The sequence below is a fragment of the Myodes glareolus genome, chromosome 9, assembly GCF_982192425.1.
Source record: "Myodes glareolus chromosome 9, mMyoGla1.1, whole genome shotgun sequence".
Classification (NCBI taxonomy): domain Eukaryota; kingdom Metazoa; phylum Chordata; class Mammalia; order Rodentia; family Cricetidae; genus Myodes; species Myodes glareolus.
Window position 1 is genome coordinate 47,402,268 of NC_142034.1, and position 27,648 is coordinate 47,429,915.

Here is a 27,648-nt window from a genome sequence, read left to right on the forward strand (position 1 = left end):
CTGGTTAGTGAAATGAGATGAGATCAGTACAGGCTGTCATGTCCCGAGTTGTCCTCGGTGCCTTACCTTCAGAGTGGCCTGATGAGATGGGGAAACCTGATTTCCTGTCCCTGCACTCAGAAGCTGCATTCATTCCCAGGGAGGCCTCAGCCAGGCACAGCGGTGTGACCAGCTCCTCCTACCTCTGACGTCGCCCTGGAAGGCCTGGCCATGTTTACAAAAGGCTATTTCGGTTGTTTTCCAATTATGAGTAAAGCTTCTATATATATCAGTGTGATGTGGGTATAACTTTTCTATTTGTGTGTGTGTGTAAACACCACAAAGTGCAGTAAGACTATAATCTTTTAGTGTTCTTTCCAGTGTATCATTTTAACATTTTCAGTTTCCAATGGAGGATAGTCATATACCCTTTATTATAGTATACCATAACAAATTATTTATTTATGTAGTTAGTTAGTTTTCCAAGGCAGGGTTTTTCAGTGTAACAGCCCTGGCTGTCCTGGAATTCACTCTGTAGATGAGGCTGGCAACAAACTCACAGAGATTCACCTGCCTCTGCCTCCTGAGTACTGGGATTAAAGGCGTGCGCCACTATCACCCAGCTTATTTTTAAAATATTTTAAGATTTATTTTTATTTGTGTGTGTTTGTCACATGTGCAGATGCCTATGAAATCTAGAAGGTGTCACATCTCCTGGAAAGGCAGGTACAGACAGTTTTGAGCTCCCTGATGTGAGTGCTGGGAACCGAATTTGGATCTCCTGGAATCCTCTGGAAGAGCAGCAAACATTTCTAACCACTGACCTATCTCTTCAGCCAATATTTTTTTAAAAAGTGTGCATGTGTGGAGGCCAGAAGCTGACAGTGGGTGTCTTCCTCTAACACTTTACATTTACAGAGGCAGTTTCTGTTGAAATAAGAGCTCACCAGTTCCAGCTTGCCCTGTGACGTCTTACCTCTGCCATCTGAGAACTGGGCGACAGGTGGGTCACCATGCCTGGTTAGCCTTCTCCACGGGTTCTTAGAATCTGAGCTCCAATCTCATACTCGCAGAGTAAACACCTTGTCTGCTGATCCACTCCCGGCTTATTCTGTTCATTAGCAGTATCATCAAAATCTCTCTGCAGCACAGCTTCATTATCACGTGGTCCATGCTGGCCTTGAACTCCGATCTTAACCTCCCAGGTGCTGGGATTGTAGATCTGTGCTATCACACCTTGCTTGTTACTAATCTCTTACTAGGCTTAATTTCTAAATTAAACTATCATAGCTTGGTCTGTATAGCATTGAAAACACCCTCTGAGTCACCTCGGTGAGTTCTGGGGACTGAACCTGCATTGCCAGGCTTGCCCTACCAGTACCGTACCCTCTGAGCCATCTTGGTGAGTTCTGGGGACTGAACCCGCGTTGCCAGGCTTGCCCTACCAGCACCTCACCCTCTGAGCCACCTCCGCTTCTCATCATACATTGTCTTCAGTGTTCAGATCTTTTCACTGTTTTTACTTTATTTTATTGGGATGTTGACACCCCGAGGATATTTCTGCCACTGAATGATACCCCTAGCCCCTGCTCAGAGCTTATGCCCACTTTCAGCTAGGTCGTGTGTTCTCACCTTTAACAAAAAAGTATTCCGTGTTTAATATTTTAATCAGTGCTTCTAACTTATTCAACAGTAGAGAGCAGTGGTCCTCAGCCTTCCCAATGCTGCGACCCTTTAACACAGTTCCTCATGCTGTGGTGACCCCAACCATAAAATTATTTTCATTGCTACTTCATAACTGTAATTTTGCTACCGTTATGAATCCAGATGTAAATATCTACTATGCAGTGTATCTGTTATGGGACCCCAGTGAGAGGGTCATACAACTCCCAAAAGGTTTGCAACCCACAGGTTGAGAGCCCCTGCTCCAGATGTTCCAGCTCCTGCTCCTTTAGAGATGGCCTAGTGTTTTTTGCTTTGTTTTTTTGTTCTGCCCTATTCTTGTTTTGAGATAGGCTCTCACCATGTAGCCTAGGCTGGCCTAGAACTTTCAACCCTGTCACCTTGGCTTCTTGAGTGCTTGTTGGTTAAATTTTACCTGTATCACCGTGCCCACCTTTTTAAAATTATTATTATTATATTTATGTATATATGTGTGGGGTGGGGAGCGTGCTGGAGAGTGCAGGTGCCAGGGAGGCCAGAGGCATCTGATCCCCTGGAGCTGGCGTTAACAGGCAGTTGTGAGCCGCATGGGTCTAGGGACTGGACTCGGTTCTCTGTGAGCACACCTCAAGTGAACCACCCTCTTCCCAGCTTCGAGAAGACTGGCTTTTGATGTGGCCTCACAGCATATCACCTGTCCCTTTTAGGATGGTCACATGACCTATCCTTTTAGCTGATTCTGAAAGACCTCTGGAGCAGGGAGACTCTCACTCAAGTCTCGGGATAACATGAACCCCCAGGAACTCACGAGAGACCATCCTTGCTGCAATCACACGAGGTTTATTGATAGGACAGGAACCAGTGCACTGGGGCCAAAACTCATTTCCCATGCAGGGGTAGAGAGTTTGACCCCAAGTAGCTGGGAGAAGGGGTATTTAAGGGAAGAAACCACAACCCAGTAATCCAAAGGAGGTAGGGAGGGCGTCATTGGAAAATTCCAAAAATACCATTGATAATCACAAGGGGGTAACTCCCTGTTTCTCAAGATTATTCTCAAAATTATAATCTAACTTTATCTTCAGCTGGTTCCTGAAACAGAGTCACTGAACGGGCTAACCTAGATTTTTGGCTCTATTTTTTTTCTGCTAGATTTTTGGCTCTTTTTTCTGCTAGAGGGGTCTGGATTTATCCGGGTCTTTCAATTCCTCTTCCCCGTGTATACGGAAATGGCCCTTGCTGGGAAGTTCCCGAGAGTGGAAAAGGGGAGGCCTAGAAACTGCCTTCTTGGAGCCTGGGCCATGCTCTGGAGCGCCTCGTGCGGTGGTCAGGGGAACATCTGGGCTGATCTCCTCACATCTGCAGCTTGCAAAAGTCTTCTTCCATCCTGCCAGTTCTCTTGTCGCGTTCTTAACATCGTTGCTCAGGTTTTTTGTTCTGATGAAGTTCAGTTGTCTTTCTGCTGTTGCTTACGCTGTCACCAAGTCACCAAGTGAGACAGTGAGTGTGGGGCAGGGGAAGGCACAGCCTGGGACATGGGGCACGGCACCAGCTGTTCCTGAGATGCACGTGGCAGGAGAGGTGGAGCCCAGGGAATGACCATGAACTCTCAGGCGAGGACACTGGACTTGATCCTAAACAGCTGTCTGAGCAGCGTGGGGCCCTCCAAAAGGCTGCCCAGGGAAGGTAATAGGCTGCCCGAGGCCTAGAGAAGCAGTATCTCTCTCAGAGACTTATTTCTGGGCCCAGGAGCGGCCACAGCAGCAGTACAGCAAAGCTAGCAGAGGTCCCCGCTGCCTGTCTGGCACCTCTCATCCCAGCCACTGCTCACTGTTTGCAAGCCAAGACACAGCCTACCTCCCCAGCGGCACCCTTCAGTCTGCTCTGGCCTTTGGCCACCTCCCGCCCCACTCAGGTTCTGAGAGCCCCTGGCAGAGTGTTTGGTAGGTGCTTGACAACTCCCTCACCCCCCTCTGGTTTATTACCTTTGTGAGGCACCATCTGCCAGCAGCCAGGTCTTCCTGGAGGCAGGGAAAGTAGGGCGAAAGCCCCAGGGCTCAGCCCAACTCAGATCAAAGTAGGCCACTTGTGGTAGCTATGGACACCAAGTGGTGGCTGCAGCTCTCTGGGGTTGGTTCCTTTGTCTCTGTAAGAGAATAGTGGTCCTCTCATCCCCATGGACTTGCTTTGAGTGCCAGCTCTCAGGCTATGGCAAATACCCAGCGGACAGGCAGCACCTGAAAGCAGGCTGCTTTGTCTTTCCTCTTTGGTAACTCAGGGTCACGCTGAACATGTATACATGTGGTTTTCAATTTGTGGGAGCATCTTACAAACCCTGAAGACACATGACTAGGTGCCACTGGTTTTGTCTGGACCCTCCTTCTTCTCATCTCCTCTGTACCAGGTCCTATTCTGGGGTAGCCCCCACTGTTGCGTGGAACCTAGGCAGTTGACACCGGGGATGTCATGGTGGGCATCTTTGTTTATTCAGGGTCCTAGGTAGCCTGCAGAGAAGCGGACAGCTGGCTCCTCAGCAGTATGGCACTTAACCTTGGAGCTGGAACAGAGAAACGTCTGTTTGTGTTTCCAGGAACAAGAGGGGACAGCTGGGCCGCAGATAGCAGGCTAGGTCAGCTGAGGGTTGCCTTGGCGTCTGGCTTTAAGCAAACAGCCAGGGCCAGGAGCTTGGGCGGAAGAAGGATGGAGAAGTGCCTGGCGGGACTGAGAACAACCTGAGAGCTACTTTCTGTCTGGGAGAGGCAGGGTGAAGGAGGCTACTCCAGGGACCCGCAGGACCACCCACCAGGCAACTGAGAGTCAGGCCTCTACCTGGCAGGTAAGGAGAGGGGAGCTTCCTTTCAGGGGTTCTGTCTCCTGGTAAATTTTGTCCAGCTCCTTCAATAAGCAGTACCCGAGCAGGAACTAAAACCATATTTCTTTTGCAGAAATTATGTTTGCCTGGGCTTTCAAGGTCCCATAAGTTACATAACGGAAGCAGGTTGATTTTTGGATGGAGAGTTCCAGGTGTGATGATGGCTCATGCCTTGCAATCCCAGCACTCGGGAAACAGGCAGGATTGTAGAGAGTTCCAGGCCAACTTGGATTTTAAAGTGAGTTCCAGACTCATATAGATTACAGGGTAAAACTGAAGACAGAGTGAGAGAGAGACAGAGACATAGAGACAGAGAAGGACAAACAGAGACAGAGAGGGAGAGACAGGGAGATGAGGGGAGACACACAGAGGCACAGAAGGACACGCACACAAGCATGCACATACACACACAGGAGATCTCCATACACAGAGATCCACAGAGACCCAGATAGACCCAGACACACAAACACACAAGGACACACAAACATTACAGAGACACCCAAATCCATACACAGAGAGAGAACCAGGCATACACATGCACGCAGAGACAGAGACACATACACACAGATACACACAGAAACACTACGGAGACACCCAGACACACACTCAGACTCAGGCACATATATACAGAGACCCTACACACTTACACAAAGACCCAGACAGACACAGAGACACAGGCACACACATAGAGACAAGACACACACAGAGAAGGACACATATACAGAAAGATACCCACAGAGACATACACCCACACAGAGACATACAGACAAGCAGACACCACAGACACACAATGAACAGAGACAGACACCCACACCCACAGAAAACACCCACAGAGACACACATAGACATATACATACACACACACACACACACACAGACTCCACCGAGACACAGGTTTAGAGACAGAGACACATAGACACAGAGACAGCAACACAGAGACACAGAGACATATGGACACAGGGACAGACACACACACACAGACAGAGAGAGAGAGACACAGATATGCACACACTGAGACACATACAGAGACACACACATAGACGCACACATAGAGAGACACAGATGCACACACAAACAGACAGACGCACATAGACACGTATAGACAGATACACACACAACATCAATACGCTTCAGTGCATGTTTCAAGCCAGTTTTTGGAGCCCCTGGGAGGACGTAGCATTTTCTGGGCAGACGCTTGCTTTCCCTGACAACGTGATGTTATTCCTATAACTGTTGAGCCAAATTCTGCTTCCACTTCCATATGTATGCACTCTACTTTTTGACAATCTGGTTAATGTTTTTGTTTTGTTTACTGGGGTTTTTTAAATTACATGTATTCACTCAGTGTGTAAGCATGTGCATAGCCATGCCACAGTACATGTGTAGGGACAATGTTCAGAAGTCTGTCCTCTCCTTGCATCATATGAAGCCCAGGGTTTGAGCCCAGGCTATCAGGCTTGGCAGCAAGTACCCTAATTTGCTGACCCATCATGTAGGCTGTGTGTGTGTGTGTGTGTGTGTGTGTGTGTGTGTGAGTCTGTCTGTGTGTGTATATATATGTCTATGTGTGTATATATATAAACAGGTTATTTCTTCTTTTATCATGAGAAAAAAATATAGAATGCTGGGGTTCTAGAGTGTGTCACTGCACCTGGCTAAACCAATGGCTTAAACGCACAGATAGGATAATTGAGGGGAAATAGTTGTGTTTGTCTACAGTGATCGCAGTGGATTTGAAACCCGTGTTGTAGTGAACCCATGAGCTGCTTTGTTGATTCACAAGAGAAACAGCTTTACAGTGGGGTCAGACCACTGCTGTAGTGTGTGTGTGTTCGAACGGGTGTGTGCACATGTATGTTATGTGTGTCCATGCCTGCAGAGCCCAGAATTCATTGTCCAGTGTCTTCCTTGTTTTGTCTTATTTTTTAAGGCAGGTACAGGCTGGCTAGCCGGTGTGCACTGGGGATCTGCCCGTCTGGCCCGCTCTCCCAGGACAGCAGCTATAGATTTGTGTGCCGCTCGATCCCACACCCTGTCATCCTTTGTTTGTTTGTTTTATTTTTCGAGACAGGATTTCTCCTTATAACAGCCCTGGCTGTCTCCGGGAACTCACTCTGTAGACCAGACTGGCCTCGAACTCGCAGAAATCCACCTGCCTCTGCCACCCTAGCACTAGGATTAAAGGTGTGCCCCGCCACCGCCTGGCTGTCCACACCCTGCTGTTACGTGGGTGCTGAAGATGTGAATTCAGGCCCTCATGTTTATCCAGCAGGCACTCTACAGTTAGCCTTCCCCAACCCCCACTGCTGTAATTTAAAGTAGAGAGGAGTATTTTGAGATATCTGCAGTTCTACACTGTGTTGGGAAAATATCTGATCTTATGATAAAGATACCACAATGTGACCGTGATATGCCATCTATATTCATAATGAAAGGGAATGCAACATTCAGTTGTAGGTTAATGAAAAAAGTACTTTTTCTTTCTAATTTAAATTCACAGATTCCTTCTTTAACCCCCAGGGGATGCAGTAACTGAAAGGGGATGCTTCATGCTCCTCCCTTCCCCCCACTTCCCTCACCCCCCCTCCCCACACCCGGCTTTTCTTTAGAGACAGTGCCACTGTGGAGGCCAGGTTGGCTTGTCATATCTGTTTCCTTCTCCCAAATGTGCACTACCACACCCAGCATGGAATCCTCTTTGTGTGTGTGTGTCAACTGTGACTTCTTTGTTCCAGAAGTTGGAACCCTTTCTAGGTCCTTAGTACTGCAGGAAATCCACGGATGGGACGCTGTGAAACGCCTTACACATCAGTGCACATAGTCGGATGGACCCATTGTGCCTCATGCCCCACCCCCATGACAAGACAGTCTGTTATCCTAGTGTGTTGTGGGTTGAACCGTGTCCCTCAAAAGGACATATTGATGTCCAACCTCTCAGTGCCTTGAATGTGGCTTTTACTTGGAAACGGAGTCATTCCAGGTATAATGATTAGATTGGGAGTCACCTGGAGTGAGATGCTGTCTGAGTCTGGCATGCTTGTAATCCCAGGACCCCAGCAGTAGAGGGAGGAGAAATGCAGGTTCTTGGCTAGTTTGAGCTATGTAGGAAGTTCTGGGCTAGCCTGAGCTCTATAATAGCAAGCTCCTGCCTCAAAAACAAAACAAAGAGAGCATGGGCTGGGAATATAGTTAAAGGGTCCCAGGTTCAGTCCCCAGGACAAAAGGAAAAGGGAAAAGTCAGACTAAGGCTGGGGTTATGTTAGCCCAGTGGCAGCGCTGTGTTCTCGGCTCAGTACTGGGGAGGGAGAGAAAGGAAGGGGTGGGGGACAGAAGGAGGACAGCTGAGTGAAGGCAGACAGACAGACAGACAAGAGCCCTTTGCAGTGCAGACAGAACTCGGAGGGTGGCAGCTTTAGGCTTGGGAGTGCTGAGGAGCCAGCAGGCACCAGTGAGGGACACCTACCCCTGAGGCTGCAGCCGACACTCAGTCCTGCCATTCACTGCATTCAGACTTGCCCTAGCAACTTCGTGGCAGCACCCCTAGGACTCCGCTATGGCCTGGTGCCAGCGGGAACAAGTGCTACTTTGGGGCTGGAGATGGCCTGCGCTGGCCTGCACTGGCCTGCACTGGCTTGCACTGGCCTGCATGGCCTCCCTCCTGCGCCTTCACGGGGGATTCTTACCCAAGGAGTATAGTTAGTTACCCTGTGATTGCCACAGTCTGAGTGTTCCTACCTGCCCCGTGTCAGGCCTTTTAGAAATGTCAAAATCAAGCTGAGCCTCTGGGGATGCATGGGCAGAGCTTGTGGCTTGAAAGGTGGGAGAAGAATGAAGACATTTTGCATCTCATTTCGGGTGGAAGCTTTTCACCTTGGGAAGATGAAAAGCATTTGTTTCAAGTTAGACAAAGAGGCAGGTAGGGGCTTAGGGGTCACTGGCCTGGGCATTCCAGCAGGCAGGGGCTTAGAGGTCACTGGCCTGGGCATCCCAGCAGGCAGGGGCTTAGAGGTCACTGGCCTGGGCATCCCAGCAGGCAGGGGCTTAGGAGTCACTGGCCTGGGCATCCCAGCAGGCAGGGGCTTAGGAGTCACTGGCCTGGGCATCCCAGCATGCAGGGGCTTAGAGGTCACTGGCCTGGGCATCCCAGCTGCTTAAAGAATCCAAGGATTAAATAAAAGAAGATGCCGTTAATGTTACGGTGTCTTGTGAGTACACGTGGGAGGCCTGTGGAATTAGGGAGGAGAGCTGCCTCTGTCAGGCCCCCAGTGCACCTGTTGAGCCGACCGTGAGGTGGGACCGTGTGCCGTTCTGTCTTGCTTGGGTGCGAGGACATCGATGAACCCTTTGCTCTGTGACTTAAATAGGGATGGATGTGCCAGGACACAGGCATAGGAGCCCCGCTACACAGCTGTGGGACGCAGGGAATGAGCCTGGAAGAAACCGAGCAGGGTCCTCGGGTCCTCCGGGACAGTTAGGGCACACTCATCTTTTTACCGGCCTCAAACTGAGTCTGGAAAACTCAGTTCCCTACTCTCCCGCGAAACCTGTGCCAAGTCTAGGAGGGCTCCTGATGCCATTCTTTTACGTGTCTGTCTCCTCCTCTCCTTATCTGTGCTTAAATACATCGAAATCTTTAAAGCATTGACTGACCTGAAACTCACATGTAGGCCAGGCCATCCATGAATCCGTGAAAATTACCTGCCTCTGCCTCCCGGTGCTGGCATTAAATGTGTGTATTATCACATCTGGCCATATTTTTTTTTTCAAAGAAAACCCTCCTTTTTACTGTGTGTGTGATGGGGCACACAGTTGAAAACGTTAATGTGGGATTCATAGGGTAACTTGAAGGAACCAGTTTTCTCTTCCTCCATGTGGGGATGGGAATAAAAATCAGGTTCCCAGGCTTGTCAAGCTCCTTTCCCTACTGAGCCATTTTACCAGCCCGTTAACATATTTTTATCTTTTTAAAGCTAGATGCAGTAGCTCATGCCTGTAATCCCAGTACTTGGGAGATTGAGCAAGGAGGATTGCAATCAATTTGAGGCCAGCTTGTGTTGTAGTTGTAGCCTGGGCTACAGGGAGAGACCCTGTCTCGCAGAAAGAATGGGGGAAGGGTAAAATAAAGCAATAACAAATATCTTTATAAACTCCAACTTTTCTTCATTAGATTGAAAAAGGAAGTTTGTTAATAATTCCAGATGGCACCCTGCCATGTTAACATGCAAGTTCCAGAGCGCATCACGCATCCCTCTGCCTGCTGTTTGGTTTCTCTTCTGCAACTAACTTGCTGTGTTGCCTCTTCTGGGTCCCCTGTCAGTTTTGACATTAACTGACCTTGGGCCAGGTTGTATCATTAGTCATTCCTCAAGCATCAGGGTCCTTTCTGGGTTTCTAGTTGATGTGAACTACCTTGCCACGTGGCCAGAGACAGGACACCCAGAGCCAGGTCTAGGCATGGCTGGGGACACTGGGCAGATAGGAGGTGAGGTGACTAGCCAGCCTTGTTTCGTGGGCTGTGGTGTATTGCTTCTTTGAAGGTGTGTCAAGTATCAGCATGTTCTGGTGCTGTGTTAGTCCAGGGACATGGAGGACATCTTCAGAATTGTCTTCCTAGGGACAGCAGAGACAACAATACAGAAAGCAAGGTGGGGTCAGTCCAAATGTTGGCTAGGGAGAAGCTACAGAGAAGGCTCTCTGTAGGAAGACAACAGGAAGAAAGTGTCCCAGGTAAAGGGCGGTGGGATGGGTCAGTGGGTAAAGCCGAATACTGTACAAGCCAGGTAGCCTTTAAACACACATAAACATACACACATACACACACACACACACACACACACACACACAGAGAGAGAGGAAGAGAGAGAGAGAGAGAGAGAGGGAGGGAAGGAGGGAGGGAGGGAGGGAGGAGAGAGAGAGAGGAGAGAGAAAGAGAGAGAGAGGAGAGAGAGAGAGAGAAGAGGGAGAGAGGAGAGAGAAAGAGAGAGAGAAGAGAGAGAGGGGGAGAGAGAGAGGGAGGGAAGGAGGGAGGGAAGGAGGGAGGGAGAGAGAGAGGAGAGAGAGAAGAGAGAGAGGAGAGAGAGAAGAGAGAGAGGAGAGAGAAAGAGAGAGAGAGGAGAGAGAGAGAGAAGAGGGAGAGAGGAGAGAGAAAGAGAGAGAGAAGAGAGAGAGGGGGAGAGAGAGAGGGAGGGAAGGAGGGAGGGAGAGAGAGAGGAGAGAGAAAGAGAGAGAGAAGAGAGAGAGGAGAGAGAGAGAGAGAGGGAGGGAGGAGAGAGAGAGAGGAGAGAGAAAGAGAGAGGAGAGAGAGAGGAGAGAGAAAGAGAGAGAGAAGAGAGAGGGGGAGAGAGAGAGAGAGGGAGGGAGGGAGGAGAGAGAGAGGAGAGAGAAAGAGAGAGAAGAGAGAGAGGAGAGAGAAAGAGAGACAAGAGAGAGAGGGGAGAGAGAGGAGAGAGAGAGAGAGAAGAGAGAGAGGGGAGAGAGAGAGGAGAGAGAAAGAGAGAAAGAGAGGAGAGAGAAAGAGAGAGGAGAGAGAAAGAGAGAGAGAGAGGAGAGAGAAAGAGAGAGAAGAGAGAGAGGAGAGAGAAAGAGAGAGAAGAGAGAGGGGGGAGAGAGAGGAGAGAGAGAGAGAGAGAGAGAGAGAGAGAGAGAGAGAATAATAACTTTAAAATTTTTAAACACGGGCCTGGGGAGATGGCTCAATGGTTAAACCCTTGCTGTACAAGGATGTGGACTTGAATTCAGATCCCCAAGACCCATAGAAACACTAAATGAGTATGGAGCTCCCCTGCCCCCATAATTCTGGCCTTGGAAGGAGAATCACAGGAGGAGTTAATGGAGATGGTGAGGCCCAGATCAAGTTGACTAGGGAGGTCAGGCATATTCCATGAGCTCTGGGTTTGAGAGGTCAGCCTCACTGAATAAGGCAGAAGAACAACAGAGGATGTTCATGCACATGCTCGCATACATGTGCACACATACATGTGTTCACATACATGTGCTCACATGCATGTGCACACGTATGTGTGCTTATATACATGTACTCACTTACATGTGCTCGTGTACATGTGTACACATACATGTGCTCACATACACTACAAATGAGTATACACTTAAAAGTTGGCTTGTGGTGGCATGTGCACTTGGGAGGCAGAGGCAGGCAGATCTCTGTGTTTGAGGCCGGCCAGGTCTACAGAGTGAGTTCCAGGACAGCCAGAATTACACAGTGAGACCTTGGTTTCCAAACAACAGAAAATGTCCAAGGTGAAAGGATGTGGGAGACAAGGCCGAGCACCTGGGATGTGTCTGAATTCTAGTGCCCCAAATCTGATCTTTTAGAGGAATGTGGTAATAGATAAAACTCCAGGAGAATTTGGGCCTAGAACATGGACTCTCTTGAGCACATAGTGGGTTTTTTCTTTTTTTGCCCTGTGGTAATGTGGAGCCATGGGCGTTTTTGAGCACACTCTTACCTATGCTACTAAGGAAGATCTCTCTGGTTCCACAGAAGGGGTTTGAGTGTGAGCCAAAGTCTGGTTAGGGAAGCATTGCTAGAGTGTTGGCAAGAGAGGGGGCAGCACCTGGAGCCTACAAGGAAGAGGGACGTTTCCCCCAAGCAGGCAGATCTGGCAGGAAGATAATGACAGGGCAAAATTTGGGCTTCCCTGGGGCTCTTTTCTCGTCTTGAATCTGCAGGCCATTCCAAGATGCTTCTGAGTGAGCCTGCCCCTGGGTTCAGGGCTGGTCTTAGAGGCTTCCAAGCCTCCTGAGTCTTCCTTCCTCCCAGCGCAGCCTGTCAGGTGGGGATGTTGATATTTGGGCTCCCCTCATCTTGTAGCGCTCATCCTGTTTCTTGTATCATAGTAACAGAGCAGATGTCAGGGCCCATTGCTAAGGACTCCTGGAGTATTAATGCCTGGGTGTAGAGTGAAGGGCTTTCCTGCAGTGCCTGAGGCCTCAGCAAGCACTAATATAGGCACAAGTATTCTTTTCTTTGTCCCAGCTTTTCCTCCCTGCCTGAGGGGTCCCCTACCCCCATCTCCTCTGTCACCCTCAGCCTATGCACAGACTTGACAATAGCAAGTGTGCCCCCACTCTGCCTCCCTCACCAGGACAGACATGACTAATGGATCACAGCATTCTAAGGGGGCTGGATGGGGATGCCCTCTGCATGCTGGCTCAGATTTTGCGTTCAGGATGAGGCCTCTTTCCCAGTTTCCGAAAAGCTACCTCTTACCCCTGCTTGTCGTTCTTGGGGCTTGTTGTTTGTCATGTGACCTTTATCTCATATTTACTTCCTCCACCTAGACTTTTGACTTTTCCACAAGTGGAAAATCAAACCTGAACTAGTAAGGGGTTTGATTGGCAGTTCAGGTCAAGGCCAAAGGTTTTATTTGCCAAATACTATCTGTATGTGTTATGTGTTGCCACATTAATGTGCAAAACAACCATCCTAGACTCAGCAGTTCAACACAACCGTTTTCAACCTTCCTGGACCTTTCTGCCTGGTGGTTCTGCCACCCACGCTGGGCCTTGTGTTTCATCTAAGCATCATGACTCGGTGACTAAGTGGCCATGAGGAGACACAGCCTGCACTGGCTGGTTGCCTTCAATCTCCTTTTGTGTTTGGGCGCCCCCACCAGACAGGTTAGTTCCCTCCCGCCTGCCCCCTCCTCATTCTCCTGTGCAGTTTCCGTTCTTCTCACATGAAGATGGCATGGTCTGGCCTGGAATGGGTTTCTCTGTGGGGCAGAGGGGAGCCTCTCACTTGTGGTGGTGTGGAGGCAGACCCTGGCCAAGCAGATCGTCTGGTCTTCGGCTCAGAGTCTATCGCCTCCTCGGATTCTCCACACGTTCTGGAATGTGTAGGTTTGATACCAATGTCAAAAATGTTCCTGAGAAGAAATGGAGGAGCTGAACACCCCAGGGAGAGAGTGAGCAGGAAGAGGCTGTCTCTTGTGGCTGTGCCCCACCCCAGCCATGGGTGGGACAGAGGCTCTGTGAGTGTGTCACGTGTCACATGTCAACGTGTCTCCAAGGGCAGGTTGATTTGCCCTCCAGGTGTGGTATGTGTCAGGGGCAGCTATGGGTGGGTGGTTTCCACCCTGGTGTACTTACAGTGAGTTAGGAGGATGAAGATCAGGCAGCAGTGTTTTCTGGGGTCATAGGGATCCCTGGGGCCCATGGTGGGAAGGACTTTGTAGAAGGCGGTCACCTCTACACCTCTACAAGAGGATTTGCATGAATCCTCTTGGTTTGCCTACTTGTTTTTATGGTACTGGGGGTAAAACCAGGGCCGTATTCAATCACTTTACCATTGAGCCACACCCCTAGCCCTTACTCCTTTTTTATAGAGCATCCTCCTGGCTAGCTGGTGCAGTACCAGCCAAGGCCCATCAACCAAGATGTCGAAACAGCATTGGTCCTTTCTGGTCCTACCAACTCCGAGCTAAGGATCCAGAAGCCTTTTTTTTTTTTTTTTTTTTTTGATCCAAAGATTTTGCAAAGAGGGGACTTTGGGGAGTCATATACTCTTGAACCCAACTAATTGAAGCCCTTCAGAAAATGCAACATTGACATTAGGCTGATGCTGCTTCCAACAGATGTCTCCTGATAGACAATTCTAGACACACTTCTGAGAGAGCAGGCAAGAGGCCCGCAGTTCACAGCCTTGAGTGACTGTGAACTCTGCTGTAGCAAAGCTGACTCAAAATGTGTTTCCCAAAAAATGCCCGTTCTACATCTCTTTTGAGAATTTTTACCCTGAGGAACTCTTCAGAGATGGCCACCAGGATGGATCTCTCCAGACACCCACTTTGTGTTGAATATATACTCGGAAGTCACCAGTGTGTCCCGGATGATGGACCGTGTATAGAATACTCAGTTGTCATAGTTATAATACTGAGGAACTATGGAAAGCACAGCATATAGTGGTAACCCGAATAAACAAGGTGGGCAATAAGAACCCAAGATAACTTAAAATCTGTGTATAAACCCCCAGGACACCTCGGAAGGTCTTTACTCTGTTAAGATGCTGAACATTGTCATGGGGGAGGAGAGAGGGTGTGGTGCTTTTCTTTAGAGTATGCTGAGACGAGGGAGCATGTCATGCATGGCATTCACGTGTGATGGTCGGAGGACAACTTGCGGGAGGTGGCTCTCTCCATCCTGTGGCTCGTAGGTATCAAACAGGTTGTCAGGTTTGGAAGCAAATGCCTTTTCCCACTAAAAACAACTCTCTGGCTCTTGCTTTCTCTTTATCACACAACAGCCCATGGAGGCCAGGACATGACATTTTCAATGGGGACAAGTGCCCTGGGGATGTGGGCAGTGAACCCCCGGAATGACCAGCTTTTGAATTCGAAGAGATCCTGATCTCTCGGCAACACAGTGTTTGCCTTTACAGATCTTGCTCAGAGAGTTGGCAGGGGCTTATGAACCTTCTGTCCCCTAGGAATTTTCTCAAGAAGTTGGCATAAGCCACTCCTGAAACTGCCTAAGCGTGCTGTAGCCTCCCTGAAGGGCCTCTGAGTAAGTCTACTGGATGCAGTCTCTGCTCAGTTTGTCTCACCAGCATGGGATGAGAGATGCAGGGAGGCAGCTGCTTCCCCGCAGAGGACCCGTGGGTGCCTCAGCCCCCCCGCCCCCAGGGATATCATCCGAGCTGTCAGAGCCACCCACTGCCACGTGGCAGCCAACCCATGAGGAATCTTGAGAAATAAACCGCCTATGAACCAACCAGCCGCAGAGCCTGGCTAGAACCTGTCGACTTCTTACACATCTGGGTTTTTGGCTCAGTCTTATTTGGGAAGAGCCGTCTCTCCATAAAATACAGCTCAGCTTAGCAGGTAGTTGCTGCAGCAGACCCTGTGCCGGGCAACAAGGGATGGAGAGGAGAGGACCCAGGGCCCCAGGAGCCACAGTGTAGGGGGAGAGAGGATAGAGATGTCACTGCGGCCAGACAAGGACCCCTGAGCCAGTCTCCAGGGTTGAGACCCCTCCCCCAGTGGCAGTCTTGACTTGGCTCCGTTGGATGTGCACAGCCATTGTACATGTTACACACTTACGCACTTACCTCTAGGGTCTTGCCTGTCACAGCTAAGACGACCTTAGAGAACCTGTGCGTGCACCCTCTCTCTGTAATTAATAGAGGAAGTGACCAGAGCCCCACACAGCCATCTTTCTTCCCATTTGCCTCAGCTCCGCTCCAGGCTAGTTCTGCCCTTCTTCCTGGATAGACAGGCCGGGTCACCCTCCTGCTTCATCCTGTTTTGTGAACCCTTGTTTTGTTCCCTCATAAGTTATTAACAAATAGGCAGGGCACACATTTAACACACACAGTGCTGTTGGAAGCTGTGAGGCCCCAATTCTGTGTGTGTGTGTGTGTGTGTGTGTGTGTGTGTGTGTGTGTGTAGGGGCTAGGCACTAGATCATGGGCTTTGAGTGTGCACACTAGGCAGGTTCACTACCACTGAGATACACTACTAGCCTTTGGTTTTGTTTTGTTTGTTTGTTGTTTTTTCTTTCTTTCTTTTTTCTTCCTTCCTTCCTTTTTTTTTCTTTTTTCTTTTTTTGGAGACAGGATCTTTCTAACTATCCCAGGCTGGCCTTGAACTCTTAAGGATGTGTGGGCTGTAGTCCTCCCTGAGGCCCTCAGTGAGGAGCAGGGCAGACATGTCGGGTGGTGTGTAATACAGTTTGGCAGAGAAGTGCTTAGGTAGAAGGGGGATGGTGGGGCATGGTGAGGCTCGGCTGCCAAGTCAGGGAGCTGGCAGCTGGCTCAGCCCGAAGAGGGTTGGCACACCCAGGCTGGCTCTGTGGCAGGTTCCTAAAATGGACCTCCTCAAGTTGCACTTCCTGTCCCCCATCTGTCCCAAGGCCGCTCTGTGTGAAGGACGGACAGCTGTGCTTGCGGAGGTGTTAGCCGCAGCCTAGCGTAGGGACGGCGGCCCCTGTGTTCTTGTTTCTGATATTCCTTCTGAACCACCTCTGAGCATGCGCACTGTGGACTTGCTGTCCAAGCGTCCCTGCCCAGCTAGTGCCGTGACCCCACGCTCTGGAAGTAACGTCGTTCCATCTCTCCTGACTTCCCCAAAGACATGACCTCCTTATAGTCTGTCTGTCCAACAGTAGCTCCCATCGCTCTATCCTGTGGACTGCACTGGCACAGGGGTTCCATCTAGGGTCCTCCATCCCTGGACCCGCCAGTAGCCGTGTCACACCTGCTGTGAGTCTCAGCAGTGAGACTCGGGTACAGGGCAGCCTGCAGGCCATCCATCCCTCGAGTACCATCAGGAGACAGGCCCCGGGAAGACCACTGTCTTGTCCTGGACCTTTAGGAAATTTGTATAAGCACCATTTTTTGTTTGTTTTTGTTTCTATTTTCTTCTGTGGACCTTTTCTTCCAATTTCCTCACTGCCATAAAAGCCGCCCTCTGTGCTTAGATGGAAGTGACAGGAGGCGGGGGAGCAGTGCCCTCCACAGGTAACCGCGTGGTCCTCTAATGGTCTCTCCACCCTCTCTTCTCATCTAACAGAAAGAATAATGATTAGGTTAGGAAGGGTAGAACAGAATGGCCCATGGGCTCCACAGACTACATAGATTTGCAGCGGGTCAGCGAACAGCTGCGTGGCAGTCTAAGGGTTCCCTGGCTTGTGGTCCCTAAAGCTGTGGCCCAAGGGTGTGACCTTAAGGCAGTGCGTTCATTCCCCAGAGATGTTCTGAGGGCAGGGGTTGGTTTGAAGCTCTGAGGAGCTCCCTTTCATTCTCTGCCGACACAGAAGTAAGGATGTCAATACCAGGTCCTTCTCCGGTTTCCCTGCTTGTCCTCCCTGCTCATCCTGTCACGGGCTTCAGGTCAGAAGCTTCTGCAGAAAGTAAGGTCTTCCCGGTGCAGAGCCCCAAGGTTCCCTGGCTTGCTTCTGTCTCCCAGGGTCACCCTAACTATGCCTCTGCCTCTGTACAGTGGCCAGCAGAGCACAGGGGGCCACCTCCCTTCAGTGTCCAGTCACAGAAGAACTGGACTGTCAGACTCAGGGGTTGCTGCCCTGGACACTGGTCTGGGCATAGCGCCCCCTACAGGTTAGGGGCAGAGTCGGGCAGCTTGTGTAGAACCTGTCTACCTGGATCATTGCCCTTCCATTTCTTGACACTTGAAGAATGTTAGAAAGGGAAAAAAAGGACATATGAGTCACGTGTTTTAAATATTTACTTTGAGCAGAGTGTAATGCATTTCACACTTCTATAGCAGTGTAACCACACCGTTCACAAGCTAACAGAAACCGAAACAAAAATAACAACCCCACAGTGCACTAGGGGCTAGGAATGGGGCACAGACAGGTTTAAGTTTTTTAATGGGCATGACAATCCTATTGCATTTGATTTATTTGGAGGAACAGCACATGCTACAGTACGCCTGTGGAGGTCAGAGGGCAGCCTGCAGGAGCGAGTTCTCTCCTACCACGTGGGGCCTGGGCTCACCTTTATGCGATGAGCCATCTCTCCATCCTTAAACTAGTCTTTTTTGCGCCTCCCTGTTTTTCTGGATTAGCTCCGTTTGGGAGAAGGTCCAGAGGTGCCTGGCTTGCCCATGGAGCCCATATGCCTGGCTGATTGGGGTTCTCACCTGAAATGTGGACCAAGGTCAGATGTCAAGTCCACCTGAAGCTCAGGTGCATGGACCTGTGGGATGACAGTGTGTGACCGCCAGGTAGCTCCAGCCCATACACTGCCCCCTGGTGGTCATCATGGACACGGGCCACGTTGGTCTGGAAGAGCAATTCTCTAAGCATGGTTCAGGGATCCCTGAGGGTCCCCAACACTTTTCAGAGACCCCTAAGATCAACACTATTTTTCCTCAACATGTGACCTTTGGCCTCTTTCACAAACACCGAGAAACAGGAAGTCCTCGGATGTGGCTTCAGAAGCCAGGCTGGAACTCGTTTTTAAGCGAGTGCCATCTGTTGAGTTTCAGTGCGGAAAAGCACACACCATTATCTGGGAAAGCTATTAGAATACTCCTCCGCCTTCCAGCCATCCTACACAGCCGTGAGAGCCTGGATGTCTTCCACGTGCTTCACCGGAACAACAGCTCAAAGGTTGAAAGAAAAGGCCGATAAGAACGCCCAGCTGTCTTTAAACCCCAAATCAAAGTGAACTGTAAAAATATAAAAGCAATCCCAGTTTTCTCAGGAATTGTCTTTGTTTTGAAAATATGTGTTTTTATCCTAAGAGACATAAATTATGTGACTACCTAATAGGTATAATATCTTTAATGGAAGTTTTTAGGTTTTCCAGTAAAATATCAATAGATGTAACTCATATGTTTTGGAATGTTCAAAAGTTTAATTTTATTTTTCATTGTGTGTGTAAGATGATGTGTACCACGGCACATATGTGGAGCCAGAAGGCAACTCTCTGGAGTTGGTTCTCGTCATCTATCCTGGGGATTTGAACTTGGGTCGTCAGTCAGGCCCCCAGAGATTGTCTTGTGAGATCTATTGAGTTGGACTTCTCATATTGTAATTATCACCCTGTCTAATGCCAGAATAGTTTCATCAGCCCACAGAGAAACCCTAAAGCCGTTAGCTGTCACTGTCTTGTGCCAACTAATGACCGCTAATCTACTGTCTACCTCTATAAATCTGCCCATTCCGGACACGTCCGTAAACAGCCTCGTTCGGTATGTGATCTCTTGTACAAGCCTGGCTTTTCCACTTAGCTTCACGTTTTCAGGGTTCAACCATGTTAGCGCAGGTCGGAGAACTCTTTTATAGCAAACTAACATTCTGATGTATGGACAGAGCACACGTTATACCTTTATTAGCTGGTGGATATTTTAGCTGCTCCTGTTTCAGGGGCTGTTAGGAATAACGGGACTAAGAACATTTGTACACACGTGTTTGCGAGGACATATGTTCTCAGTCCTATTGTAGTTGATATCTAGGACAGCTGAGTTCTTGGGTCATGTGGCAAGTCTGTGATTAACAGGTTGAGGAAATAGCAAACAAATTTCCAACCTCACTGTTTTTTCCCCTCCACTTAATTCAATTCAATTACACAACTTTATCGGTAGCATGTAAACATACATTTCTTTATTTCTTTATTGTTTTTATTGCGCTATACATTTTCTCCTCTTCCCTCCCTTCCTCCCCTTTCTCCTTCTATTCTTTCCTGTGACCCCCCCCCCCCATGCTCCAAATTTACTCAGGAGATCTTGTCTTTTTCTCCTTTGTATTTAGATCCATGTATGTCTCTCAGGGTCTTCTTTGTTGTCTAGGTTCTCTGGGGTTGTGGACTGTAGGCTTGTTTTTCTTTGCTTTATGTTTAATATCCTCTTATGAATGAGTACATATTACATTTGTCTTTCTGGGTCTGGGTTACCTCATACAGTATGTTTTTTTTCTAGATCCATCCATTTGCCTGCAAATTTCAAGATGTCATTATTTTTACTGCTGAGTAGTACTTCATGTATTTTATTGTATAAATGTACCACATTTTCTTTATCCATTCTTCATTTGAGGGGCATCTAGATTGTTTCCAGGTTCTGGCCATCACAAACAATGCTACTATGAACATAACTGAGCACATGTCCTTGTGATATAATTGAGCATCCTTTGGATATATACCCAAAAGTGGTATTGCTAGATCTTGAGGTAGATTGTTTTCTACTTTTCTGAGAAATTGCCATACTGATTTCCAAAGCAGCTGTGCAAGTTTGCACTCTCACCAGCAATGCAGAAGTGTTCCCCTCACCCCACATCCTCTCCAACGTAAGCTGTCATCAGTGTTTTTGATCTTGGCCATTCTGACAGGTGTAAGATGGAATCTCAGAGTTGTTTTGATTTGTATTTCTCTGATGGCTAAGGATGTTGAGCATTTCCTGAAGTGTCTTTCAGCCACTAAGATTTTTCTGTTGAGTGCTCTCTGTAAACATTTATTTTTAACACATTGCTGTAATGTAAGGAAATTGTATTGAATAGGAGTGAGGAACTGTGAACTCGTAACAGTCTCTCTCCTGCCAAGCCCATTGTGTGCGCACATATGTGTCAGTGTGGTTTTGACCAATAAAGATAGAATTGTATCATCCATACGACTTTTATCTCAAGGCAGGAGGTATTCAATAAGGGCAGAATTTTATTCCGGGTTAATATCCACACACTCTTCTCCAGGCAGAGCTCCTGTAGTGTGGTACAGTAGTGTCTCCCTTCTCGGGAGGAGAAACCACCACAAAGGCAGTTGGTAAGCTTGGAGAACAGAGCAAAGCCTTGGTGACAGTACCGCCACCCCGATCCAACATCTGTGTTTTTAAAAATTATTCTCATGTATATGTATGTTTTGCCTGCATGTATATCTGTGTACTACATGCATGCAGTGCCTATGGCAGCCAGAAGAGGGCACCAGACCCCCCTGAGAATGGACTTGCAGACTCCTATAAACTGCCCTGTAAGTGCTGGGAATTGAACTTGGGTCCTCTGGAAGAACAGCCAGTCCTCTTAACTACTGAACCATTTCTTCAGCTTTCCCCCCTTAATAATTTTTGTAGAATATAAAGGGATTCTGAATTTGCAATCCACTGGACTGGATTCACTTAAAGCTCATCCTTGCGCACACTGACCCAAGTTCATCTCTTTTCCTCCCCAACATGTGTACACACACAAGTGCACATGCACACATACTCTCTCTCGCACTTGCTCCCTTTAGAAGGCACAAACAACATCATAATAAACAGTCTGAGTTAGTCCTCTGTTCAGTAACGCATAGAAAGCCAGCTAAAGGGTCCCTTCCCTGCAGAATTTTCAAGGATAGCCCTTGTGGACAATGACTTTTTAAACTGTGCCTAGTGGAGGTGCTGGCGCCTCCTTATGCCTTGGCCTCTGAAGAACACTGTGGCTTGGGTGGGGGCCACTTGGGGAGCAGAGCATAGGACTGTGAGCTGCCTTTCAGGTCCCATGGGGGAAGGGGAGAATCATAGGCTTGCCTCGGTGTCTTGCCATTTCCTCATGGGCTGGCGTTTAGGGGTGTGCTGTGTGAGAAAGGGCAGGGGTTGGATGCCCTGCGGAGTTGTCCAGCTGTGTCGAAAGTTGCTGAGATGACAATTAAGATAGTCATCCATCTGGCTACAGGGCAAGGACAGTTCAGGTACCCTCTCCACTATTGCTTAGGGTCTTAGCTGGTGTCATCCTTGTGGATTCCTGGGAATTTCCCTAGTGCTAGATTTCTTGCTAGCCCCATAATGACTCCCTCAATCAAGGTATCTCATTCCTTGCTCTCCCTCTCTGCCCTTCCCACATCTCAGCCATCCTGTTCCCTCATGTTCTCCTCCCCACTTCCCTTCTCCTCTCCCCCTCCCCTTCCACCCTTGCTTCTCCCCTGCCCCATGCTCCCAATTTTCTCAGGAGTTCTTGTCTATTTCTCCTTCCCAGGGGAATCCATGTATGTCTCTTAGGGTTCTCCTTATTACCTAGATTTTCTGGGGATTTTGGACTATATTCTGGTTATTCTTTGCTTTATGTCTAATATCCAGCAACTGATGGAAGCAGATGCAGAGATCCACAGCTAGCTCCCAGAGTCCAGTTAAAGGGAGGGAGGAGCGATAAAGGGGTCAAAACCATGATGGAGATACCCACAGAAACAGCTACCCTGAGCTAGTGGGAGCTCACTGACTCCAGACTGGCAGATAGGGAGCCCTTGGAATGTGGGTGACAAGTTGTGTGCCTCAGGCAGTCTATAGGGCTGCTGGCAGTGGGGCCAGCTTGAACTGGCTTTTTGGAGCCCATTCTCTTTGGAGGAATATATATAAGATATAAGGGGAGAGGGACTTGGTCCTACCTCAAAGTAAAATGCCAGACTTTGTTGACTCGACATGGAAACCTTACCTTCTCTGAAAAGTGGATGCAGGGTGGGGTGTGTGGAAGGTGGGGGGAGCAGAAAGGGGAAGGGCGAGGAAACTGAGATTGGTATGTAAAATGAGAAAAGATGTTTTTAAAAAGTAAATACAAAAAGTTGCTGAGTGCATACCTCCTTCTTGGCTTTCTGACTCTCGCCCTCTGATGCCCCTCTGCTCTGGTCTCTCTGCCACGTGATGCACCTGGCCACCCAATCCAGGAGCTTTGCCGGAGGCCCTTGCTGGAGCAGTGAGTGCAGTGGTCAGTGGGACCCCGCCTGCCATCAGCTCCTGGCCACTGACGTCCTCTTCCCTGTCCTCCTTGTCTCAGATGTGACTCCGCCTTGGGCTGTGCTCCCTGCCATGGCTGACACCATCTTCAGCAGTGGAAATGACCAGTGGGTTTGCCCCAATGATCGGCAGCTTGCTCTGCGAGCCAAGTAAGTAGTTTGTGGCCTGCCGGGCTGGCCCTTCCTTCTCCACCTGCTGCCGTCCTCCCAGGCCTTTGCAAGGCTTATTCCCAGGAGGACGTTTGGAGAGAGAGGACTGGCAAGTGCATACCACTCTTGGCCCATGTTCATCTATTACCCACTGTGTAGAAATAACTTGTCCCCAATTCTCAGGTAAGGAAAGTGAGGCCTGAACTTCTTGCCCATGTCACTTATGAATGGCTGGGTTGGGACCCACATCTGAGTTCAGCTGACTCCCAAACCTGTGCTCTAGCACAGAAGTCCACAGGGAACAAGGCCTCCCCATTGGTTCTGCTCCTGTCCTGATGTCATAGTGGGACAACACGGAGCACAGGCTTGTTCCCTGAATGAATGGATCTCTTTGGCAGAGACCATAGCTAGTCCACAGCATCTCCCCTCACTCTTAGCAGGTTTTCTGTCCCTCTGTGGTTCCCTGTGTCCCTTTGGGGTGGGGGATGTCTTGATTTTCCTGTTAACCCTCAGCCTAGTGACCATTCGGTTCCAGTTAGGTCTGCTCCCCACCACACCCCCCCACACACTGTGCACCTGTCGCTGAGCCTTCCAGATATCCTCTTGCTTCCTAATCTCTTTCAGCTCTCTGGTGGGTGTTGTCCCTGGCTCTGATAGGCAAGGAGCACCCTGCAGCTGTTAGACTGTGCCAGTACCAGGAGCCAGCATCTCCCAACTGGGACCAAGTTTAAGAAATTTGCAATTAGACATTATGAGCCTGCGGGGGACAGGGCTGAGACATCAAAGGCAGACAGAAAAGCTAATCTGAACCACTCAGGAAGAGTGGCGTCACGTGTCACATGTGAGCATCCTTGCTCCGCAGCTGACTTGTTCCTCTCATCTGGGTGCCTCAGCATCCCCCACAAGGGAGAGAGACTAGAGATGTGGATGGTCCCTCTTACCTAATCTCTGATGCCAGGCTGTTGCGGTGTCCTCTGATCCTCCAGTGTCCCCTTCATTTCCAACTTCAACTCTTGTTCAGCAGCTGCTGAGAGCTGTCATGGCCTTTCAGAAAAGCCAGTGTGAGGGTCTCCTCCTGGGTCTGTGTCTGAGGGACAGCTGTAACGACACCCCACTGCGTAGCTGGGAGCCCAGTCCAGGGGACCCCTCAGGAAACCTGAAGAGTTTTCCAACTCACGCTCTTCCTACCAGGCACCTCGGAGTCCCTGGACATCCCTGAACTCATTGACCCTTCGAAGTAAAGCAGAGATGGGGAGGGGTGAGGTTTGCTGTAGTTCCCTAGGGATGTGCAGTTCTTTTCATTGCGATGATTGACAGTGGGTTGGGGGCAGGATACAAACTGGGTCCAGAACAAAAAGAGGCTTCCCTTTGAGTATGATGCTTCTGTTGACTCAGAGAAGAAAACGTTGTGAGGAAACAGGGAAAGTTCCAGGCCTAGGAAACAACACGTGCCAAGGTCCTGAGGTGGAAGAACCACGGCATACAGAGAAACCCTGACAGGAGACAGGTGTGGATGAGTGCAGAGTGTGGGGGTACACAGTGAAAAAGGCAAGGAGGTGGCTGGGATCAGACAGGATAGGGCCTGGCCCTCCAACACTCCTCCAAGACCGGGAAATGGTGGATTCCACATTGCCTCCTAACAATGCCGACACCGGTGATGGGCACAGATCCACACCTTACTGGAATTCTCATTATGGACTCTGGACCACAGTGTCCAGGCTGTGTCTGCACCATTCTCGTAGGGGCTTTGTGGGTACCCCGGGGTCCTGCCGCAGTGGGCAGCCTCATCTCCAGCAGTACTTTTCTTCCTAAGGCTGCAGACGGGCTGGTCTGTACACACCTACCAGACGGAGAAGCAACGGAGGAGCCAGTGTCTGAGCCCCGCAGAGCTGGAGGTCATCCTGCAGGTCATTCAGAGAGCAGAGCGTCTGGACATCCTGGAGCAGCAGAGGATTGGGTGAGCCGGTCAGCAGCCCCAGCAGGAAAGCCAGGGCGCCGAGCAGGGAGGCTGCAGGGGGTCTGCGGGGTCCCAGTCAGCCACAGTCAGCTTCTCAACCGGCCCCCTGAAATGTAGACAGCTGGGAACTGGGTATTATACTGATCCAGGACCCCAGGACTGTGGGAATGAGCCCAGGGAGCGGTTTGCATTTGGTCTCTGCGTACCCCCTGCCAGCTGCAGCTCAGTCAAGGGATGCACTCAAGTGGAGGCTGATCACCGCCTCGCCCTTCTGTGGCCCCAGCTAGAGGCGCCCTCCAGCATGTCCTCAGCTTCTCTCCTGGTTGCTAACACCCAGGACCCAGCCATCCACCGTTTTTTGTGTGTGCCTTTTTATTGCTGTTTGATTTGGAAGACCTCAGGTAGGAAAGTGCAATCGCACTCTGCTGCTTTGGGCAGGAGCTCGGTTTGTCCTGATCTTGTTATTTTTTCTGTTCATCTTTTTCCATTAGTTCCCTGATCATTTTTTAAAAATCAGACACAGTAGAAAGGCCACTTTAGAAGGCGATGGGCCCACTAGGAAGATGACTGCGCGCCAGCGGCCTCTTGTATGAGCCTCAATCACACAGACAGGCCATTATCGTGTCAGTGCAAATAGGGATTACATCAGAGCGGCTGGGCCTTTCTGTTTTCATCTAACCTGACTTCTCACAGATCGCTTCTCCAAGGGTCCTGCCAGGCTCTGGGCTAGCAATAAATGCTGGTGATCGACTCGTACCCCATTTCCAGGGCTCCTTGCTCCCCCCAGGATGGCGAGCGGGGGAGGCTCCTACCAGCTCCCCCTTGTTGTGGAAGCACTTTTAGATGCCCTCAGCCAGCAGGCCACTGTCTCAGGAAGTCCCTTCCGTGGTCTGGTGTCACCCTAAGTGCTGAGCTGCAGAGCATTAGACCCAGAAGCAATATTGCATGCCGAGAAACGTGGAGGAATTGGGTCCTATACATGAAGCGTGGATACACGCCATGGACTGACAAGAGGGTTCCTGAGAGCAAGCGGGTCATGACAGGCTAGAACTGGGTTTGCCCCCAGGCCCTACAGGTCCCCAGATGGACAACAATGCCAATATATGGAAACCAGAGGTGGTCACTGTGGGTCACACAGATGGGAGTGGCCTCACCATGGGACATGCTGATGGGAGTGGCTGCACTGATGAGCTAGATATCCTGTGTCCCCCTTAGCAACATCCTGTCACCTCAAGAAAGTACAGGCCTGTGGTAACGGGGGCCCTTACCAGGCAGGTTTGGAGGTGGACCTAGACTCCTCTTTTTGGGAGCTTCATGACTCAGCAAGCCACTTCCTTGACTCCAGTCTTGTCTGAAGCAGGAAGTGTGTGTGGCTTCCTCCTCCTGGGGTACGGGTGGCCATCAGAAGGCTGATGTGGCCATATACTACTCTTCATCCATTCAGGAGTTTCCACTGAGCATCCCCTGGGTACCAGAAATAGAGTGTTTGGCAAACCGAACAGTTCCATGGAGGCTGTAGTTACATAGCAGGAGGTGGGGAGGGGAGGGGAGGGGACCTCGGTGGAAGGGGTACCCGTCCAGGCTCAGCTGGGCTCCTGAGTGGGTGTCAGCATTGGACAGTTTCAAAGAAGAGTTTTGTTGTTTTGTTTTTTGTTTTTGTTTTTCTCTCCTGCTGTAGCTTCTGATTCACCCCTATGCTCTGACCCAAAGCCGAAGTCCCTCCCCTACCAGGCCTTCAATACTGCCCTCTGGGATGCAGCTCCAGGCCGCCAGCCTTTGGAGAGAGGTTCTCCTCCTGTCTTCCTCCTTTCCACTCTCCTCATCATCATCCCAGATTTCCACAGGAGCTTAGAAAAATGTCACTTGGGTCAAACCACCTTTAGACTCTTCAGTGGCTTCAGATTGAAACCAAACTCCAGCCTGTGACCTGAAAATCTCCAGGATCTGCCTTAACCCCCTGCCCTTCTCAGGCTGTTGGGACATTTCTCAGCCCTCTGTGTTTTCAGAGTGCCCTTCCCTGGTCTCCACCTACTATGCCTCTGGCCCCTCATCTGTCTTCTTGTCCCCTCACTCTTGGCTTGCTCTCTTGCTCGTGAATTTCTCCCTTTGTCGAACCTATGTTCCAGGAGAGTCAGGACTGTGTGCGGTATCTGGCCTGTTTGCTACAATCTTCCCAGTGTCCTGCGCATCCTAGGTGTTCAGTTAATGGCAAGTTAACAAGCGACTGGGAGTTAGCAAGGGGAAGAGGTGAGGGAACGGCACATATGCTTAGACGCCAACAGCAGCTGTGCCTATGTAGTCTCCGGGTTAGGGACAGCAAGGACACTCGTTCTGACTCTGTACCTGTGTTGCAGGCGTCTGGTGGAGCGGCTGGAGACGATGCAGCGGAACGTGATGGGCAATGGCCTCTCCCAGTGTCTGCTCTGCGGGGAGGTCTTGGGCTTCCTGGGCAGCGCCTCTGTGTTCTGCAAAGACTGCAGGAAGGTAAGTCCCGCTCTAGCCTTGCTGATCAGCTCCCCAGCACAGGTCAGCTTTGCTACCCCATGACTTTGCTCCCCCGTTTCATACCTGTGCGTGTGTATGTTTATGCATGTGGTGATATCATTTGCTTTTTGGAAAGAAGAGTGGATGGTATGGCTTCTAGAGAGAGTCGAGAAGGAGCGTGAGAGCTGGGTATGAATCCTGCTCCTATACCAACCATCAGACCTCAGAGGATTGGTCTGGTATCTCATGCCTTGTTTTCTCAATCTGGAAAATAGGGGCAGGGCAATTATCACATGTACTCCAGTGAACTGAGGGTCAGATACATTAAGTACAAAACTCATAAAGCCTTACCTAGTGTCTTGCTGTGGTGTGCATGCC

The 27,648-nt window shown here is 49.8% G+C and overlaps 1 protein-coding gene across 6 annotated transcripts in view; it reads left to right on the top strand.

The window, feature by feature from the left end:
* Positions 1–27,648, top strand: part of Rph3al (rabphilin 3A like (without C2 domains)) — a 146,094-nt gene that overhangs the window by 40,169 nt on the left and 78,277 nt on the right. For 4 of the 6 annotated variants that reach the window (XM_085695329.2, XM_085695331.2, XM_085695330.2 and 1 more), the window contains exons 2-4: positions 22,721–22,829; positions 24,643–24,786; positions 27,141–27,270. In XM_085695329.2, the coding sequence (XP_085551455.2) occupies positions 22,753–22,829; positions 24,643–24,786; positions 27,141–27,270 (351 nt within the window). In that variant the 5' untranslated portion in view covers positions 22,721–22,752. Of the gene's footprint in view, positions 1–898; positions 983–4,314; positions 4,475–22,720; positions 22,830–24,642; positions 24,787–27,140; positions 27,271–27,648 lie in introns of those variants that run through there. The other 2 variants (XM_087910303.1, XM_085695332.2) reach the window with 2 other exon arrangements.